General features: G+C 47.3%; 1 protein-coding gene across 2 annotated transcripts in view; it reads left to right on the top strand.

Moving 5' to 3' along the window:
- Positions 1-2,033: 2,033 nt before the first annotated feature.
- Positions 2,034-21,192, top strand: part of NOTCH2 (notch receptor 2) — an 86,204-nt gene continuing 67,045 nt past the window's right edge. Inside the window, exons 1-2 of one of the 2 annotated variants that reach the window (XM_086841883.1) lie at positions 2,034-2,192; positions 11,489-11,570. In XM_086841883.1, coding sequence (XP_086698009.1) covers positions 2,111-2,192; positions 11,489-11,570 — 164 coding nt within the window. In that variant the 5' untranslated portion in view covers positions 2,034-2,110. Of the gene's footprint in view, positions 2,193-2,519; positions 2,771-11,488; positions 11,571-21,192 lie in introns of those variants that run through there. The other variant, XM_086841885.1, reaches the window with a different exon arrangement.

Below are 21,192 nucleotides of genomic sequence, written 5' to 3' on the forward strand. Positions count from 1 at the left end.
AGAGCTGCAGGAGGGAAGCGACACCTTCCCTCCTCTTGGCTGGAATCTCCCATTGAGCCTCAGCTGCCAGCTGGAGCTGCTTGCTCCCAAGAGCTGTGCCAGGGAGGCCGTGGATCCTGTCCCTGCGCTGGGGCTCGGACGCTTGTGCTCAGGCCAAGTGAAACAAAGTGGGGAATGAGCCACTTCAGGGTCAAGGGTGATAAGAAATGCTCAGTGCTGAGGGGAGCTGGAAACGGCAGCTCCTGGTGAAACACCAGAATTCCTCCTGAGTGTGCATTCAGGAGAGCATCCCCAAGCCCTTTCTGTTGTAGTCACGTTCCCCGTCTGTCCCTCCTCAAACTCCCAGCTTGCCTTTGTCATCATTCTAACTTAAGTGCTGGTCAGTGCCAAGCATAATTTGATATGTGGGAAGTTTTGGGTCGTACTGGGGGTCTGGGCTCCACCTCAGCAGGTGAGGAGCTGCAGGGAGGGCAGTGGGCCAGGAGAAATCCCATGGAATGGCCATCATGGCTGTGAGGCACAACCGTCTGCCCACGAGCAGCTGTTGGAGCTGCAGCTGTGCAGGATGGAGGGGGACTTGTCAAAGGACTGCACTGGAATACCTGCAAAAATCATAATGGGGTTAGGGCACTGCCTGTCCAGCCCCACGCTTGGGAGGAACTCTGGGATCTGGAGAATTACAGGGGGAAAACAGTGAGGTTTATTCATTATCCCCTCTCTCCCCCAGACTCGGTACAATCCTGCCTTCACGGGCCAGGCTGCCGTGTCAGCACTGCACACAAAGGGCTCTCAGTCCTCCGGAGCCTGAGCCAGGGCAGAAGGATTTTTAACGCTTTAAATGATAGCTGAGCACTGGGAGGGATCTTGAGGCTGAATCCAGCTGCTGTCCTCCTGAGACCTCTTCCGTGGGAACACAGGTCTCGTCCCGGGCTTTTGCAGCAGGAGCAGCTGTGGGGGTGAGCCATGGGGCAGTGAGCTTGTCCGTCTGCTCCCCAAGCTCCCCTGCTCACTGGGGTGAGCCTCACTGGTTTTGGATTTCCCATCCCGATGGGAACACTCCAGATCCCTGCCCGCACCCCACAACTGAGCGAAGGGCAGCGCAGCGTGTCAGATGGAGAGCCCCACTGTCCTGTCCTGTGGGTACAGTGGTGGCTGGGGCACAACCTGTCCTGCTGCCCTCACCCTCCATTCCCCCACCCTAGCTGCCATCTGCCCCCATCCCCACTGCCTCCCATCTTCCCTTATCCCCGCTGTCCAGCCCCCTGTATCCCCATCTTGATTGCTCCCTAACCATGTCCATCCCCACACTTCATCCCCACTGCCCTCCATCATTCCCCATCCTCACGGTTCAGCCCCCCGGGCCCCCATCCCCACTGCCTCCCCTCCCCTCCTCATCCCCACTGCCTCCCCACTGCCTCCCCTCCCCTCCTCATCCCCTCCTCATCCCCACTGCCTCCCCTCCCCTCCTCATCCCCACTGCCTCCTCATCCCCTCCTCATCCCCACTGCCTCCCCTCCTCATCCCCTCCTCATCCCCACTGCCTCCCCTCCCCTCCTCATCCCCACTGCCTCCCCTCCCCTCCTCATCCCCACTGCCTCCTCATCCCCTCCTCATCCCCACTGCCTCCCCTCCCCTCCTCATCCCCTCCTCATCCCCACTGCCTCCCCTCCCCTCCTCATCCCCACTGCCTCCCCTCCCCTCCTCATCCCCATCGCCCCCATCCCAAAGAGTGCAGCCCTATTCCCTCACTGCCCCCATGGCACCCATAGCCAGGATCCGGCCCCGGTTCCCCATGTCCTCCATGTCCCCCGTGTCCCCCATGTCCCCCATCCATCCCCAGGGTCCGGCCCCGGTTCCCCATGTCCCCCATATCCCCCATGTCCCCATGTCCCCCATGTCCCCCATGTCCATCCCCACAGCCCGGCCCCGGTTCCCGCCCCGTCCCCGCCCCTCAGTCCCCGCGGGACGGCGCCCCCTGGCGGCCGCCCGTGCGGGGCGGGGCGCGGCGCGGCGGAGGAAGCGGGGGCGGCGCGCGCGGCCGTGTCCCTCCGCGCGGGGCGGGTGCCCAGATCCCTCCGCCGAGCCCGTGGCGGCGGGAGCGGCCGTGGCCATGGCCCGCGGAGCGGGGCCCGCGCTCGCCGCGCTCCTCGCCCTGGTGCTGGCCGTGCTCCGCCGCGCCGAGCCCGCCGCCGGTGAGTGCCGGGGGGACGCGGGTGAGGGAGGCTGCGGCGGCGCGCCGAGCGAGGGGCGGCGCGGGGGGGACCGGCCGCTCTCCGCCGGTGGCCGCGCCGCCTCACCCGCACCGCCGCCGCCGCCGGGGAAGGGCACCCGCGGCCGGTGACATCGCGCGGGGGGCCCGGCGCTTTGTGCGAGCGGCCCCCGGGGCGGGCGGGGGCGGCGGCGGGCTGAGCCCCGTGGGAACGGCGCTGCCCGGGAGCCGGCGGCCCGGGGGAGCCGCGGAAGCCGGCCCGGGCCGGCCGTGCGCGGCAGGGAGGGATGCGCCGCTCCCGGGGGGCTGCGGGGAACGGGGCTCCGGGGAGCGAGGGCAGGGCTGGCGGCGGCCGAGGCTCCGCATACCTGCGCAGCGAGCCTTTGTTGGGGACATTCCTGCACACCCAGAATCTCTGCGTGTCCCGCTGCTGCTGATCAGTGCGGGCGCGATAAAGCCATGTGTGCGCATCTGAGGGAAGTGCCGCTTTTTGTCACTTTTTGTGCCCTCTTGCATTATGCTTGAAGCTCGTCTTGGAGCGCTGGTTCACAGCCATAACTGGTGGGTTCTGGTGGAAATCTCATGGCTTTTCCAGCAGCTCCTGCTCCAGGGGTAAAGCTTGTGCCGTCTTTCACCGCGTTAAAGCTGGACCGGCGGTCATTGATGAATTGCGTTCCTTCTCATTCCTTCTTTATCATCTCGAGAGGCTGGATTGATCTTCAGATGACTTGTGAACAGTGCAGCGATGGGAGAAACTCTTAGTGGAAGTTGTTTAGGGATGAGCAAGCAAGAGAATGCTATTTTCAGTAGCTCTGCTGTTCAGTATGGTTTTGGAGTGGAATGTGTTGAATGGTTTTAACCACTTCTTGCTGGTTTGGATGCAGAGTACTTGGGTCAGTCAGTCGAATCTGTTTTGACTTTGAAATGGTCAAATTAGAAATGGTCAGTATTTGTCTCCTGGGAGAAATGTTGTTGGGTTTTTTCCCAGTAATCCCCACTGGGAAGCGGATTTAGTTTTGCTAATATGTTGCGAGAATGTGGTTGGAGTTAAAAAAAAAACCTATTTCACAAATGCGTTTTGGCTAGGTTTGTTCAAAAGGAAAATTAAAGGGTCTTTCAGGGGTAGGTGTCTTAGAAATCAGCTTTCCTGGTAGCACAGATTTGTGGCACCGTCATTTCTGGAAATGGCTTACACAGTCCAGTAAGGTGGCAAACTATTAATTTTGCAAAGGCTAAACGTGGTGTCCACTTAGTGAAACTGTACTTTCATAGGAACAATTTAGCAGCTTACTGCTGGCCCGTGCCCTGAGGGGCTGAGAGAAGGAACTGTGGCATCACCTGTTGTCACTTGCCTGGCTACTCACACCTGAGGTCCTCCCATGCTGCCGGAATTTTCTTGCCTTTGTGGGTGAAATCTCTTCCCGGTGCTGAACAAAGGCAGAGATGACAAATCCAGGCTGAAAGCGACTCCTGTTGTTGTGAGATACTGCCCTGCATCTGGTCAGCATCACTCCCTGGGAGTGGGAGCTGCGGCTCAGCTTAATGGGAAAGGGAAAGATGAAGTCATCGAAAGGGTATTTTCGGGTGCATATTCAACTGGCTTGATGCTCTTGTGCAAGAGAGGGCAGGTACCTGATGTCAGCCCTCTTGGTCAATAAATAGGAGGCTCCTGGATGCACGGAGCGCTATGGTTTGGACTGCTCAGCCTTGCCTCATCATGCCAGCCCCATGGTGCAGCAACTGGCTTTTCCAGTTTAGTTTTGCAAAGGGCTGCAGTTGAAGGTGCAGTAAGCTGGGGTGGGGCAGCAACACCTGCGCTTTTGGTGAGGACACTTACCTGCTAATTGCTGTGAACCATTCTCTTCTCTTCAGGTGAGGCAGAGGGATCCTGGCAGTCCAGCCCACCCTAATTACGGCTGTCATTAGCTCTGGTGCTCACCAGGCTGCTGCTGCCTGCCAGCCCGTGTTTCTAACAGGTTACAATCCATTTTTAATCGGTGCTGTGCTGGCTGTGGACTGCAGTTTGAGGTCTTTAGTATTCACCCAGTGAAATTCGGAGGGCTTCAGATAACGCTGACAGTGCTTGATATGGATTTGCTTATGGGAGAGCAAGTTTGACTTGATATTTTATAAGGTGTTGCCATCTATCAAATTTGTTCTTATCAAAGATGCCGATTTAGACTTTCAGAAGGGAGGGTTATGAGAATCTGGGTAACTCGCATCACTTCCTGCAGGGCATCACTTAGTCAGATTAAAAATACGTGAAGATCCTCCTGCTCATGGTCTCAGGACTTGAATCCTTGGGAAAGGAGGACTCGTGCCTCTGGTGGCATTTGAATCTCTTTCAGTGGATGGGTTGGGTTTTTGTCAACTTCCACAGCTACTTCCCTCCCCTTTTTTTTTAATTTGCTGCTGTTGCAATAAGTGGGTGATTGCCTTCGATAGATCCCGTTGGGGCTTTCCCATTTCCAAAACTGTGCCATGGGAGGGTATGGGTGGCTGGGCTTTGAACCCAGGATGAGGAGTAGGTGGAAAAGCAGCAGCAGGACTCTGGCAGCCTGTTTTTTTTTCTGGGAATCTATCTTCCTTAGCTTCAAAACCAAGCAGTTTCAATAGTAGCTCCAGGTGTAGCATGGTTTCCTTTGAGTTTATACTCTTGGCTAGTGACTCTTCAGTGGAGCATTGATAACAGTGATTATTGTCACCCCTCCTTTGGGAAACATCATCCACCTTGTGGGGAAAAGAGCCTTCCTAAGCACATGTTAAAGAGTAATTTTGTGGATTTTTTTATGTCCCCAGTTTCTCTGAATTCACTTGAAATCGTTTTGCCAACAGAAGTCAAGGACTTGCCTAGGAGAAATAGCCCTCATATCATTCCAAGCAGGGTCATCTGAGATCTGCAGAAATAATCGTTCGTTCTGTTTAGAAAATAGTCTGTTCCTAGGGCACATGTCCTTTTTTTAGACTGCCATGGGGATGAAAAAAGAGCTTTGTATCTCAAAATGGCACGGGCGTCTGCTGTTTGTTCCATGCAGCAAGCCTTCCTCTCGTCTCTCTGACATCAGCCCGGATGGCTGTGGAAGCTCTGCTCGGCACAAGCTCTGGGATAACATTTCTGCACGGGCAGACATGCTTAACGTTCAAATTAATAAAGATTTAGTGCTGCAGAATGACGGAAGACTTGGGAGAAGAGGCGAGCATGGCTCCCGCCTGCCAGATTGCCATGGAAACACCAATACCTCTTCAGCTCTTTAATTGCCTTCCCTACATTTTTTTGTTGAAAACTTTTCTTTTTTTTTTTTTTTTTTTCCTTCTAACTAAGTGCTTTATGTTGCAGTTCTGGATTTTAGCTTTGTTTGGAAAACTGCAAATGGAGGAAGGCAGAGAACAGTAGCTGTGTGTGGAGATGGAGAATATGGTGACTGAAAGGCTTTCAAGCTGTGCTTCGAGCTCACCCTAAATTCTAAATTTATTATCCATTACAAAGTGAGTTTTTATCGATAGTTTTTCAGCAGCAGCGGTGTCACATGAACTGTAGCTGTGTCTGTTATAAATATCAGTGTTCCTGCAGCTTCCTGGGCTTAAGACCCCAGCGATGAAAGACTTCAGCTCTACCTGTGAATCTACAGGAGGGTTCCCAGCTCTGCTCTTAGGAGGGTTAATTTGTAGTTTTTGCTGGTCCTAGGTGTTTGGAAGGGAAATCTGAACCAGATGATGGCAGGGCATGAAGTTCTGCATGTCCCAGAGCTTTGTGTAGTCAGATTTGCTGTTGGCATCCTCAGATTAAAAATAAAAAACAAACAACAAACCTGATGAATTTCTGGAGCAGAATTTCTTCACATTTACAGGCTTCTTGTTCAGAAATCCACTTAAATATTTTCTTTTCGAATTTTTTTGTGCTTGCCTAGAGCATCAGTGAAGCAAATCAGTTTAGATATTGAAGTTTTCTCTCCCAAAAGGTACAGGGTGTTGGTTGAGTGCCTTCACACTTCTCTGAGCTCTGCTTAGCTTCTCAGTTGATGAGTCTTGCATTATCCAATTGATTTCAGGCTTTTGTGTGTAAAAACAGTGGAGGTGTCTTAATCTGATTAAAGTAATTCACTTTACAGACTGTTTCCATGCCCTGTAGACAAGCTTTGCCTTTAACTACTACCCTCAGTATGTGAAGTACAAAATGGTCAGCTTGTTTAAATTCCCCAAATGTTAATGGTTTCTAAATCTGAGCTGAGTATAAGGCTAATTTACTGCTTTTTCACAGTAAGGATTTTTTGCTTCCTTCCCCCTCCACATGCCTGCCATAGGATGATGTGTTCTTCATGAAAATAAAATAAAATAAAAAGCTATTTTCCTATTTTCAGCTAGCTGGTATTTACCAGTGGTTTCTTCCCTGCTATACAATCTCACCGGACCTGTAATCTCTTGAGGTTAGTGGACAGCGTAATTAGTCCTTTGTGGTTTTCCTCCAAAATTTGGTTATCTTTGGCTATTCTCTCCACATGTGCAGTGCTGCTTTCTCCTTCCAGTTCTTCCAGCAGCTGCTGGGGAAGCATTTTTCCCCTTTCTGCACACGGAGGACCTTCCTGCAGAACGTACCTCATGTTTCAGCATTAACTGCTTTTTTCACGCCCTGTTTTTCCTGAAGGGGAATCAGCAGCTGTCTTTCTCTCCCTTGGAATTTGAGACCCCCTTGATTTGTTGTGTAACTGGTGTTTCTGGCCATGCTGATGGCTGTTCTCTTCAGGGCTGATCCACCTCTGACAAGCAACCCAGAGCATGGGATTTTCCATGCGTCTTGTGTTGCTGTTGTTCGAGGGCTTCAAATCCTTTTTCCTCCTCTCCCTTCATACATAATGGGTAGCACAGTTGAACTGACAGGCTGTTTCTCATGAATCTCAATCGAGACAGAAAATTCACTGAGTGCATAAAGGTTATAGAGACCTGTTTTGTCCTTATTTTCTGTCTAATCTTTTAAATGTGTTTTTAGCTTGACTTTTTTTTTCTGCATTCAAGTAGGTTGTTTTCCACTCACTCCCACAAGAAAGCTTTTGAACCTATGGGCAAGATACAACCACGTAGGACAAAAGTCTTGGTTCTGATACTGAGTTTCTATGAACATAATGAAACATTTGTGGACAGAAAGAGGAGAGAGGCACATGCAGTGTCCTCCCAAGGAGAAAGCTGTGTTCTCTGCCAGGACATTGCTCTCCCTTTGTTTAAAATAAAACCTCTGGTCAGAGCCTGCACCTTCTGAGATGCAGGATAACCAACAAAGCTACAGGAAATCGACTTTAGAGTGCCTCTTTCTCACAGCATTAATTGTTTTGGTATTTTTCATGTCTATTTCTGCTTGACTTTTTCTGAACTTGTGGGCATTGCTTATTGGCATTACTTTCCTTTGGGTAGTTACAGACTCTCAGACTTGCTCTGGCTATGGCTTGATTTCCCTCTAGCAAAGTTCTCCTAAAACCTGAACTTTGACACAGCTTCTGATCTTAATCCTACACTATTTCACTGAATTTTATAGCCCAGAAAATATTTGAATTCATAGTAGGCAAATGAAGTGTGGAAACCAAATCACAGCATCCAGATCATCTTGGCATCGTAAAGAACAGTGAGGCAGAAACAAAACTTTTCTTTTCCCCCTAGATTTTAACAGTCTCCTTAGCCAAAAAGAAACACTAAATCTAGGCATAATTGTGCCCCAGTTGTGAGCTTTGGATTTGGATGTCGAAAATCTCAGCGCTCCCTAGAGTGTATCTTGTGCTCCTTTTACAGCCGTGGTTGTCTGGTTTTCCCTCTGGCCTTGGGAAATAGTCTTGGTGTAGGATGTTAAATGTCAGGTTAGATTTTGCATCTCAGTGCAGGCATGTGTGAGGGTTGATGTGGACTCCAGGCTGGGTAGCATCACTGAAAATGCTCCTCTTGCCCTTTTCTGAGAAGGAAAGGAGCCTTTCTGAGAAGTCCTTCAACCTTGGCTGCAGTGGCTGCTGGAAATTTGGTACCCTGTTCTGGAATGGCCTGCCCTCTCCATGAGAAACAATCTTTTGAAAACCAGGTGCTGTCTTCCCAATATCCCTGTAACACACCTAAAATTCCTGAGGCTAACCCACCTTCTGGCAGTCTCGGTGGTTTTGCCAAGCCCAGAAAACCAGCCAACAATTCACCATTTCTGTTTGTGTTAAACACAGAAGAAAACTGTCAAAAGCAGCTGTCAGAGCCTTGACAATGTGCTGATGCTGTCTATAAATGGCTTCTAGAAAAGTGACTTTATCTTCTCCAGGCAAGGCTGCCTTCTCTCATGCTGCACACACCCCAGAGCATTTCCAGTTCACACACTGCATGCAGCAAAACAAACTTTTTACGCTGGCTGAGGTAGGAGGTAATTTCTGGCACTTTTAACTCTCGAGCACAACGTGGTAGAGGAGCAGAGAAGTAGCTTTTGAAGTGATTCGTGTTGAAATGCCTTGGTTTTGCATGTGTTGTGAAATTTTTATGAAAGATGTAGTGAAATACAGGAAGGCAGTGCTTTGTGCACAGAAATGCTAATTTTACTGTGAGAACCGTAGTCTTCTATTTCCCTTGTGATTTCTTTTTTTTTTCCTGAGAGAAATCAAATGACTCTTTAATACTTATTTTAATATAGAGTATGGCTACATTTACATTCACTTCAGCTTTACTTGCATTTCAAAGTATTTCTATTCAGTCTAAAGCTAAAAAAGTACAAATCAATTTTGCATTTGTTTTCTTAGCTTCTTTCACATCCGAAATAGTACAGACAAAATATATATTTAAAAGTTTATTGTCCCGTTGTCTCAGTGAAAGAACTCTAAAGGCTGGTAGTAGTTTAATGACCTGCTAAACAGCAGTTCAAGGTGGGAATAATTTGTCCAAAATTTATTTCCAAAAAGGAAAATTAATCATTACTTTGCTAATGCCTCTCTGCTGTGTCCGTATTTGGCTTAGCAAACCGAATTGGAATATTTGGTTGGGATCCTTACCGTGAGCCATCAGCCTCTGGTTCCCCTCCGTGTGGCTGTGCTGGAAGGTGTTTTTGGCCAAGTGCTGGTTAAGCTTTTACTACGTGGGTTACAAAATCAACTGCTCAGTTCTCTCCTGGGACGCGGGTACTCGACGGGATTACAGAATTCGTGTTTGAAAGCACGAGCACAAAAGAAGTAATCCTCTGAGTATTTGCTTCACTGGCTCGAAGGGTGTGAAAAGAATGGAAATTCCAGGTGGTGAGGTGGGAACAAGCGAGGTTGGTTCCCCTCCTGGCTCTCAGAAAGGTGGCACGGATGGCTTTAACCCTCCTCCGTGTCCCTGGGTGGTGGGAGCCGTCAGAATCCCTTTTGGGATTTCCCTTGGACCCAGAGCAGCTTGTCTCGGACACGGTGTAACCCAGCCCCGCTAACTAGAGCCAATCTTTGCCGTGAAAACAAGCTGCTGTGGTGTTAGACAGCAGCAGATGAAGTTTGGAGCCGAGGCCGTGTGGACGTTGCGGTTAAATGGGATAGAAATGGCCAGACAGGTGCCCGCTGTGGGGGGGAATGCCGTGCAAAATCCGCCTTCATATTTCTGTCGCTGGGTAACCCTGACCTCAGGGGTTATCTGAAAGGGGCTCCCAGTGGAATTTTGTTCATTTCCTGAGAGCTCTGCAGAAGCAGCGCCATGCAAGTGCCCCTTTTTCAGAAATCAGCAGTTAACAGCAACAAGCATACTTGTGTTGTGGGAAACACTGATAACTTTCCCGGGGAGCTGGGTTTAATTTAACTGTGTTCTCCGTAGGGATTGCAAGCGTGAAGCGTTCCTATAGTGCCTCGTAGTGCGTGTGACCTGTTTGTGTGCTCCAGGGTTATTGAGAAATAACACTTCGAGCCCTGGACAGCAGAACCAGAGTCTGTTCCAAGCTGTCCAGTTGCTGGACTGAATTTGGTTGGGTTGCAGGGAGATCTTAGTGGGACTGCTGTGTTAACTCTTGAGTCCCATTCCTCAGTCACCAGCATATCAGTGGTGGTTTGGACCAGCTTTCCCTGATGCCCCTTGCTGAGTTTGTATTGAAAATTTAGTGCCACTTGAGGAAAGGAAAACCATCCTTAAAAAAAATAAAATGAGGGGCAGTCAACCCTACAACAGCTGGCTGACAAGTGGACAGTTTAGGTGGTTGGGTATTATTGGTGCCTTTCATTAAAGGCTTTTCCAAATGCAATAAGGCTGTGGAAAGGGGGTCCCTAAAGGCGTGGAAGTGTGCGAGTTTGGGGCCAGGAGACAGAATTGGAGGCTGGGAAGAGCTCCTGACTTCTTGGTCTGTGGAGAAGTTCAGGACAGGAACCAGGTGATGTAGTTCTGAGAGCTTTACCAGGTAGTTTGGTGCTACTCAAATGGCAGGCTGTGGAATTGGCTCTGTTTTTGTGGTTCCAAAGCTCCCTCTGCTCCTGCAGAGTTTCCATAGTTCTCACCCTTCTGGTCACTTTGGAAGCAGCCAGGGACCGAGTGCTGCTTCAGGTCCCTGTGAAGGGAAAAGCACTTTCCAGAGCTGGAGGTTCCATCAGGACAGACCTCACTGGGGCTTCCAGTGGACTTGGATAAAACCTGACTGGCCCTGAGCTGTGTCATACTTAATTCCTTTTTGAAAACACACTGGTGAAAACGTCAAGTTTGAGTTACAGAGCATCTCCTTAGAAATACCAAATTCCCTGCTGAAAGTTGTTAACAGCTCTGGTGTTTTCCACTTGCAAACACGATCCTGTCTGAAATCAGAGGCCACAGCAGTACATGTTGCAGCAAATTCTGGATTGCTGGTGACATTCACAAGGGACAGATGCTCCTCTTTCAGTGCCGGGTACCCCTAGAGATAGTCAAAAAGAAGGAAAGGATTTGAGGCAAAATATTCTCTTAAGAAGGCTTAGGACTAGCTGCTTTGTATTTCAGTCCAGAATTTTGATCAGAAAGTAGTAACTGAGGACACTTAACCCAAAGTACTCAGGTGCTGACATGAATGTCTTTGGAGCTTGCTGAATTTACTGCACACTTTGCTTTGAAAACCTACCTTAAAGAAATTCTATTAAGGTTTGGTTGCCTGATGAACAAATCTGTATTTGATTCCTCTTTCAGTCTGCCTCTTTTGATGCTGCTAGAGATGAAATTAAACTATGTGATAATGCCTTTGTTTTTGTTCCAGTCCTATAAAATTTTCATTCCCCCGAATGCGCTAACGAAGCTTTGACCTGACATGTATTGTGGCTAGGGGTTTGATGGTTGTTTTCTTTTCTTTCCTTTCAGCTCTGCAGTGTATGGATGACTCCAAGCCATGTGTTAATGAGGGAAAGTGCATTCCGTACCAAAATGGTACAGGATATTGCAAGTAAGTTGGTTTCATTTCTAATCAATTTAATTCACCATTTTCTTTCCTTCAGGACCAGAAAGGAAATACAAATTTTTAAGATTTCCTTACTGGGCTCTTTCAGCCTAACAGTTTGAGCACAGTTGGTGTTTTTTTATGATGCATTAGTTCATGTGTGCTAGCTTTCTGTATTGTAAAAATTTGGGGTTCTTGTTCAGTATTTGGGTTTGGGTCTTGTCAGTTGGATTTCTTTGCACTAGGTTGGGAACTGAGGCCAAACCCATCACAGAGGTAAACTCTGAACCTTGTTTCCAGACCCACAAGCTAAGTTGAAACTTGCTCCCCATCTCCTAGCTCACCTTGCTTTGTAGAGCTCCAGCCTCAATTTAAATATTTTTGAGGTTTTTCAGAACTGTTCTGCACTCTGAAGTGAGCCAATTCCCTTCTGCTACTTGAGAGCAAGTAATACCTGTGAGATGCTAAAAACACACCAACAACCCCCCACAACCAAACATCCACATTTGTTTGAATCATATAAATTGATTTTGGTAGGTGTTGGCACCCATCTTCACTTTGTTGCTGCATGGGAAGCTCATCAGCAGGGGCTTTGCAGGGTGTGTTTTATCTGGAGAATATCACATCTATTTAAATGCAGTTCACCTTTCCAGCTGCAGTACTTAGATTTTATTTTCTTTTAATGAAGTGATATTTTGCCAGAAGATGAATCCTCTTTGTTTGGCTGGGTTAATTTACTACGTCTGCAGTAACCAGATTATTTTCTTAAGGTTGTTTACTTCATCAGTTCAAGTTGTGTCATTTTCTAGCATGCTAAGACATTATCTTAGTGCCAGAATTCTTTAAATATTAGTGAATTTTCTCCTGTTGATTTACCTTGGCTAACACAGAGCTCTGCTCCTCACACTTCTCCATACTTGCAACTTCCCTAACCACAACCTTTAGTTCTCTATTAATGTGGTACACAGAGCTCAATGTACTTAAATTGCACCTGTGGCACACAAAGGGGAAATAATAATCTAATTTGAGGTTCTCCTCAGGTCCAAATCAATACCTGATGTGCAGAAAGGCCACAGAAAAGCAAATATGTAACTTGTTATTCCTTGTGTCTTTTAAAATTTCTAACTCTTGCTGCTTCCTATTCTTTTCCTTTCCACACTTCTAGATTGATGTCAGCTTAAAGGAGCTGCATCTCTGAAAAGAGAGCAGGAGCTTTTCCTGCTTTTCACTTGTATTTTGAGACTGCAACAAGAAATAAGTGTCTTTTGTAGACTTTTCTGATGTGTACTTAAGCATGTTAGTCTGGAGTCAAAGTATGGAGATCACAACAAAGGTAATGAGCAAGACTGGTCCTGGTGTTGGTGCTGCTTTTACCTTCCTCAGGACATTCTCTCCAACTTGCATGTTCCATGCCTTAACAATTGATTTTTACAGCCTGAGTTGGTTCATCTGATTAACTTCTGCACTGTTTGTAGTGCAGTCCAGATCTTGACGCATTTCCCACATCACAATGGCAGCTTTGACCACTGTTACATTTTTTTAGCACACATTTATTATAATAATAATAATGTTGCCTTCCTCCTTGTTGTGCAAAGTGTTCTTGCAGGTTTTAAACCAACCCCTACTTCAAGAAACAGCTCAGTTCCTTTGCAGGTGCTGTATTAATTGGAAAGGCTAACAAAGAGCTGTATACAGAGATTAGTAAGTGTCTTTTAGTCCTGGCTCAAGCATACTTACTTTGCAGAAAGGAAGGAAAAAAGTAGCAAAACCCACCTCAGTTGTAAAGTTTCTACCTTTAACAAGCTGATTGTTAGCATCCTGTTTTGGTTTTAACATTTTTTTTTTCCTTTCCTGCACTATGAGGAACTCTGAATAGGGGAACTTTCTCTCAGGTTTAGTAACCTAAATGACTTTCTGAATTTTTTGATGGTTGTGAAAGCAGAAATGTTTTGCTCAGGAAATTGAATTCATTACTAAAGCAAGTGGCTTGTAAGTCTGCAGGATCTCTCAATGATTAGCAGCATCTCCACCCCTTCCACTTTCTTCAAGTTATCTGCAGTACTTCCTCTGCTGGGCAATAAGTTGTTATAACAGGCTCTCTTCCTCCTTCTGTACCTCCTCTTGGCTGAGCTGTTTGCTGTAGTGTGTGGTCAGGCCATCCAGTCAGTCTTGCTGTCTCCTAGGTGAACTGCTGAGGGAGAACCTGCCTCAGCAATAACCAAATGTGATAAGATATGAGTAAGCACCGATAACAAAACACCTAGCTGGGATATTTGGCCCGGCAGCGGATGGCAGCGTATTGCTGAAGCACTTTCCTTCGTCTGGAAATCCTGTGGCATCTACTGCATTAAAAGAGAAAGCTGATTTTCTGCTGGGAAACTGTTTTGGTGGTGTATCTGGCATCTGTTATGGGAACAGTGGTTGTGACCCTTGTAAGGAAGCCGGGGTTGGAGCTTTATCAGATTGCTCTTGCGAGCGCCCTTTAAGTAGCTCTGTTCCCCTGGTGACGCTGCTGGCCCACGGCTGTCATCCTGTGCCACTGCTCGATAAAGTTACTGACCTCCTCTGACCTTGATTTTATATTTAGAAAATTACACATTCCTGTGTTTGCATCTTCCAAAGCCGTTTTTTTTTTTTGTGTGTGTGAGAGCTCTTTTCTACACTCATTCAGCGGCTCTCATGGTGAGGTTGAAGGCCTTACTCCACAGAATATGTCAGTCTGCAGCAGCACTGAAGGGGACCCGTCCTTCCAAACTTTTCTTGGTCCTGCTTTGACAAAAGGCAGGTTCAGTTTGGAGTTTGGCTTTGCTTTGCACTTGTGATGGGTGTTTTGTTGCTGTGATGGGTGGGTTTTTTTTTTTTTCCCTCCAAGCATCTCCAGGCAGCCTTTTACACATTGAGGTGTCAAACATGAGGGAGCCTTCTTGTATCCTCTCATACCTAAAGAGAAGCAGTTGCTTAGTGCTGATTGTGACCATCACAGCAAAGCAATTTCTCGTCTCCCTGCTGCTGGATGAGTGGGAAGCAGCAGTGGGAAGAGTCCTTGGGGCAGTCCTGTGAACTTTGCAGCGCTCCTGCAGTTGCAGCAGGCTGGGAGCAGGGAGCTGTTTCAAGGACAAGCAGAGCAGGGATTTTGGCATCGCTGCCTGCTGCTTTCTGAGCACAGGGATCTGCTCTGCTGCAGGGGGATGCTGGATTGGGCAGTGCCTCTGCTTGGGATGGGGCAGGGCCCTAGAGCAGAGGCTCTTAAGTGATTTCCCCTGTGCCACAGCTGTGGCCTCTCCCAACTTCCCACCCCAGTGGCAGGGAGAGAAGCAGAAGTGGGAAGGGTGTTGACACAGGGGGTGCTGCAAGGTTTAGGGAGGAAACTGGTCCTTGCCATTTCTTGTGCTTGGCAGGCTTGGCCGACTGAATTTTTGTCTTTAGGAGTGTTGTGATTTGTGTATCCAGAAGGGATAGCTGTGCCTCTGTGAAACCAAGCACTGCTTTAACACTGAGGTCTTCTGCTGCTCCTGATGGTGTAAAAAAACCTCAGAGCTGTGCTTAGTCAAATGGGGAGGCTGGAGAGCCAAAAATTCAGCCTCCTTCAGCGCAGGCTTTCATGCCCCGAGCTCCAGGGTTTGTACCGCTTTGTGTGCCTCTGTCTCTCCAGTGAGCAGGGCTCCTCTCGCCGTGTGCTGAAGTTTGTGCACCTTTCACATAGCACAAAACAATCTAATGTGTGGACTGGCAGCCTCTAAAAAATGCTGAACTCAAAGCAGCAATGGCAGGGCAGTAAGGGGCTTCTATCCTAACTCTAGCTGTCAGTAATTTCAACTCCCTTGCAAGGCTTTTCACCTACCTTTCCTTCAAAAGGGGCTTCATAAATGAATTTTAACTTGGATTTAAGAGGACTTCTGGGGCTGAAGGCAAGATCCAAGACTGCAGAACTGCTGCTGAGACTGCAGCTGATATCTGCTTAGGATCTGTCTCGAGAGACTAATCACTCCTAGGGTAGTGAATGGGGAATACCCATAGGAGACCTTGTAGCAGGATGAGGTCTGAGAGTTTTCCAGAAGAGGCTAAATGCAGAAGTTGAAAGGTTGTCCCTTTCTGAGAATGGTCTGCCCTTTTCTGTTTCCTTCTGTCTCCTTTCAGAAGTTAAAGGAGACCCTTGAGACCAGAGCAGAGGAAAAAGGGGAGAGTACACTCACTGCTAGCTTGGATTCTGGGAACAGAGTAGTGATTTTCAGTGGTGATTATTTATTGTGAGTTACCTGCACACACCGAGAGCTCCTCTTTTGTGACGGGCAAAAAAAGCCAAACTAAACCTCGTCTGCTCAGACTGTGGAGCAGCTCTGCAGAGGCACTTTCTGTGGGCTGCGAACAATAGCTGTGTGCTGCTTTAAAGGCAGGGCAGGGAGGGCCGTCCCATCCCATCGTTTGCATTCAAAGTATGACGCATAAATGGGCGCCTTGAGACATGGGAAGGAGCGTTTGTAAAGCTAACCAGAGAATCCTGTTCTCCCTCCTGAGAGGAGGTGTAGGTGTGGGAGTCAGAACCCAGGAGCCAGAGGGAAGTCTGGTTAAAATCTGTAACGAAATAGCTGGGACCCTTCTCACGTTTAGTCATCAGACAGAATTTCTTTCCCTCTTCGGTGAAGCATCTTCCAATCAAAGTGGAGGGAGTGTTGGGCTGGAGGGGGGGAGAGGCAGGACTACGAGGAAATTCTTCCCTTCTCTTTTTGAATTAAAACCATCTGCTTTCTTCTGTGCATCTCCAGATGATATCATGGGCCCGAGTAGAAAACTCCCATGAACATCAAACATCTGGAAGTCTGGTTAAAATTGTCTATAAGGTGCATTTGAAGAGACTGTCTTATGACTGTGCCCAGGCAAATATAGTACAGCACATGAGGAAGTTTTTCCGACAGACCAGACATATTTTTCCAGAAGTCTATTGAAAGCAGGAGAGAGCTAAGTTTTGGAAGGTAGCTTTGATGTAGTTCTGTGGCAGAAGAGCCAAAAGCACAGCTTTTGTGAGTCTTCCACTTGGATTTGCAGCATTAGGTTGTTAGAGTGAATGCAGCTCTCTGCATTTGTGGATACTTCAAATTTGGATAAATACCTTCGTTTTGTTCCTACTTCTCTTGTTTAGCTCCATGAGAGCCTGAGCTAAGGCAAATGCAGGCTGGAGCTGAAAAGGAGGAGGGGGGAAAAAAAAAAAAAAAAGGCTGAGCTCTAAAGTATTTGTGCTGGAAAGTAGCCCAGAGAGAGTAAAGGAGAAGCTTTAATTAGAAGCAGCTGCATAGCTGATGCAGCCCACAGGACATTTTCCCATTTCAAACTCTCTAGCTTTCAGAAATCATGATTTGAATTAAGTTGTATGTGAAATTTGTTCTTAAAAGATTAAATTCCTGTTGAAGTAGGTTAAGAGACCTCATGTGCTTCCAGAAAGTGCCAGAACAAACTCCATCTTCCTGTTTCTTTTTCTGAGTGTTAGATGGAAAACTGAGGAGATACAGTGGCTTTTATTTGGAAAAGATTTGGTTTCCTGTTCTGAGCATGTCATTTGGAGCTGACACAAGCTGCTGCAATTTTAAGCTGCTCTGTAGACAAGTGGGTTTTTTTTTCCTCTCCTAAAGAAAACTTGAAAGAGTAGGTTGGGATGAGAGCAGAGCAGGGGTGGTGGGAAGCTGGAGCTGCTGTTGAGTTTAATCATATCCTTTAAAAAAGTCTGGGCTAAGACTGCATGTTTCCAGTGTTTGCCTCTGTTTTTAGAAGAACAATGTGGTGCCCAACATGAATCAGGAGCAAATATTTGCAGTTTTGTCTACACCAACATTTAGAACTAAATTACTAGTATTTGTGCCTAGAGATGTTGATGGTGGGAGACATGGCTGAAGATCTGGACCGTAGGGTTTTTTATTCTTTAACATTGAAAAAGGATTGCACTGAATTGCTGGAGGGCAAAATTGCATAGCTCTGTGACCAAGCACTTCTCCAGGAGGAGAAGAAAATGTTGGGTACGAGGGCCATGGGTACCTGACCTACCATCTCTCCACAGGCAGGCATGTTCCTTCTTCCAAATAAAAAGAGCTGAAGTTGAAAGAGGTTTTGCTGTTCCCTTTTGGGAGCCCTCCCTCATGTTTTTCTGATAGAAGATACCAGGACAAGCCTGGTCTTGGAGTGCTCTTCAACTTTGTACCAGAACATTTGTGTACGAAATGCTGGGCTGTTTGTGGGTGATGGTTGTCTCAGAGCACATATCTCAGCTTTCCTCTTCACTCATACCAGCAATACTCTTAATCAGTGTTTAGGCTCCCTTCTCCCACTTGGCTGGGGGCAACTGTTAAATGCACCTTCCAGTGTCCCTGAGTGTTGGGGGTTGGAGAGAAGACAGGGTTTGGGGGTTTATTTACTTGTGGACAAAACACGAAATGTTCCTCTAGGCTTTCTGGTTTGCTTTACAGCCTTTCAATGAAAAAGCACTGTAGCACTGAAATTCTAGGTGTGTTTTGGTTTGTTTTGTAGCTGCTGGTGGAGTGGGTGGTGTTGGAGGATTTCTGGTGGGATGGCCTAGGTGGGGTTCTGTGAAGCTCTGGTTTGTTGCTCCTTCTTTCGTGGTAAAGAGAGCTGCAAGCGCATGTGCTGTGCTGTCTGAGGAGCTTGGTGTGCTGAAACTGGGAGAAATCCCCAAAACCAAACCTTGGGAGGCTTCTGGGACTGAAGTCCAGCTCCTCTTCACACAGCCCAGAAATGTGGTTTAGCTGTGGCTGCCCAGAGGGTCCCTGGGCAGAGGCTGCACTCGGTGTGCAGGCTCGGATGCCGTGGGAGTGGAGCAGTGCTCCAGCTCCTGGCACAGCTGTCTCTGCTGCCTGCCAGCCCTCCATGGGATCCAGCTCCTACAAAGCCGTGCTGGAGCCCGCTGGCGTTTGGCCTGGTTTCCAACCTGGAGCAAGGAGAGATTTTGGATGCTCAAGGAAGGCTGCAGCTCGTGTGGCTCAGGCCCAGAATAGCCCAAGAGTGCCTCTCGTGTGATGTGGCTGCAGCTCACACTGACCCACGGCCCTGGGCTCTTAACCGAGGACGGCACAGGAGGCAGAGGCTGCTCTGCATTGCTATTGTCTCAGGATTTGCTTTCTGTAACTTTATTAATCCTGCCTTGCCCTGCAAAATCTCTCCTTTCATCTCTGTTCTTGGGTATGAAGTTGAAAGTATTAAGGTATGGTGAAAGGAGCCTAATTTGGGCGTGGACAGCGGTAAATTACAATTACACACATATGACTTTCCTGCTTTAGACATATGGCTAAAGCTAGTTAATAAATTTTAACATGAGAAAAAACAGTTGTGGTCATCTAGTAATGACCCCTTGCATAACTTGGATAATAACCTCTCTGAATAGCTTTGTTTGCACTAGCGTGCATACTCTCCCTCAACCAGCCAATCCTGGTGTTCTTTTAAACAAGCATGAGTGATGGAGAAATTCCACTACAACCTTAAATGCATTGTTCCCCTCTGCTGCTGAGAGACTGTGTATAAGTCTGGGTCTGAAAATAAAGATACTACCCTATTTCTAATTTGAATTCATCTAGCTTAAAGTTTTAAATGCTCAGTGCTGTTATCCCGGATCTTCTAGGCCAGGAATTATTGTTAAATCCGTGTTTTATAGTGGACACTTGGAGCTTTTGATTAAATGTCTTGTTCCCTTTGCTAAAGAGACTGAGCCACCTGAGCTTTTCATTGTGGCCAGAGTTTTCTATTAATCATTACTGTTGGCTTCTTTGAATTCATTTGAGCTCTTCCCTCTTAAAGAGCAAACACCAGAACTGATGCAGTGGCTGTACCAAGCATTTATCAGGTGTAGCATAATCTCATTTATTCCTGCTTGATATTTGCTGTTTGTATGTGTAAAGTATTCCTGGCCAGACTGCCACGCTAGGAATTCACATTTCTCTGGCTGTTAGGAATCCCCAGAGCAAATGTGCTGTTCCCAGCTCAGTTCCCTGTTTTGGGAGGGATGTCTGTTTTTTCTAGGTGTATAATTTTGCAGTGCTAAAGCACATTTTGGGTGCTGACTACCTTCTCTCTGTTGAGAACTTGTCTTCTACCTGCATATTTGACCAGCATTGATGTTTTCCTTTGTTAATGATCAATAGATGTGTTGAATAGCACAGGAACAAAGGCAGATTCCTGTAGGATTCTGTTTAAAACACAGCTTCATGTCCATTCTTTGATTTTCAGATCCTGTCTGGTTATTTGTGGTGTTTTGTTGTGATGGGTTTGGTTTGTTTTTGGTTTTTTTTTTTTGATGGTGGTGGTTGTTGTTGTTTATGTGGTTTTGCTTTTTTCCCCCTCCAATCTCCACTACTTTAAAGTGCATAAGGAAAAAAACACTTTCTAACAATCCCTTTACTGTTACATTCCTGCTTGAGGACTACAGATTTTGTGTATTTCTTACAGCTGGCATCTCCTCCCTTCAGATAAGAGTAACTCACTGATTTAATAATTTTGCCTTTCCTCATCTGGAACAAAACATACCTGATGTTCACCTGTGTTTGTTTTGGTTTTTTGGGGTTTGTTTTTTTTTTTTTACTATGAAATATGTGGTTCTCATGGCCTGAATCTTGGTTTACCCACAGGTTACAGCAGAGAGCTGCAAGGGGGACTGTGCTGTGTGTTAGGTGTTAATTTTATCCAGTGTGTAGCCTTGCAGCTTTCTGCTACCTGCTAGAATTAAATGGAACTGGGGGGGGGGGGGCACAGAGGTGGGCTTTGCAGGCTTGCTTGCCTGGATCCTCTGTCTCTGGAAATTAAATGGTAAATCTGTAGTACAAAGGCCAGTTAAAAGATGGATTACAGCTGACAAGCGTAGTCAGACTGTATTGACATAAGTTTAGGTTAGAGAGAAGCAACTGCAATTATTCTGCAGTTGGAGATCTTTGTATAAAATACTGCCCTGCTTGTAGATAGTGTGTGTGTACTCATTTTTCTGTGGGAGACAGAGGAACAATGACCTTGTCGTTCGGGTGCTCGCCAGGGGCGTGGGAGACCTGAGTGCAGCGCTTGTGTTGCTATTTGAGTGCAGGCTTGAGCGAGTCCCAGTCCCAGATGCACTTATCAGCAGGAGGATGGAGCAGTATTCCTGTCTCACGGGAGCCTGGTGGAGACAGAGCTGCTGCACATCTCCAGCTCCCCAGACGCTGCGTTTGTACGGTGTTTGTATAAATATTCTGGGAAGATGGATAATACCTGGTGTCAATGCCTTATTAAACTGCTCGCTTTTCCTCTAACAAAGGGTTAGTATGGGAGTAGGTGCAAGGAGTTGTTACTCAGCAGTTCTTGAACGCTCAGGCTCTGCTGAAGCTTTGAAGGGAAGTGCAAAAGCGAGGTTCTGCATTTGATACGGCTCCGATTGAATGTGGCGTTGCTTTTGCAATGAGCGATTTCACCATTTGCACTCAAGAGTCCAGTGGTCTCATTCGAGACAGTCCCACAGGAAATCCCTGTTACACTTGTGACGTCAGCCCTTAGGTTTGTTAGTGTCACCATCAATTATTGCAAACTTCCAGACTTTTGGTGGCCATGGGACCTCGTTCCTGGAATCTTCCCAGAGCAGCAGGGCTTCGGGTGGGAGCGCTGCAATTCA

The sequence above is a fragment of the Cyanistes caeruleus genome, chromosome 9 (assembly GCF_971803275.1).
Source record: "Cyanistes caeruleus chromosome 9, bCyaCae1.hap1.1, whole genome shotgun sequence".
Lineage (NCBI taxonomy): Eukaryota > Metazoa > Chordata > Aves > Passeriformes > Paridae > Cyanistes > Cyanistes caeruleus.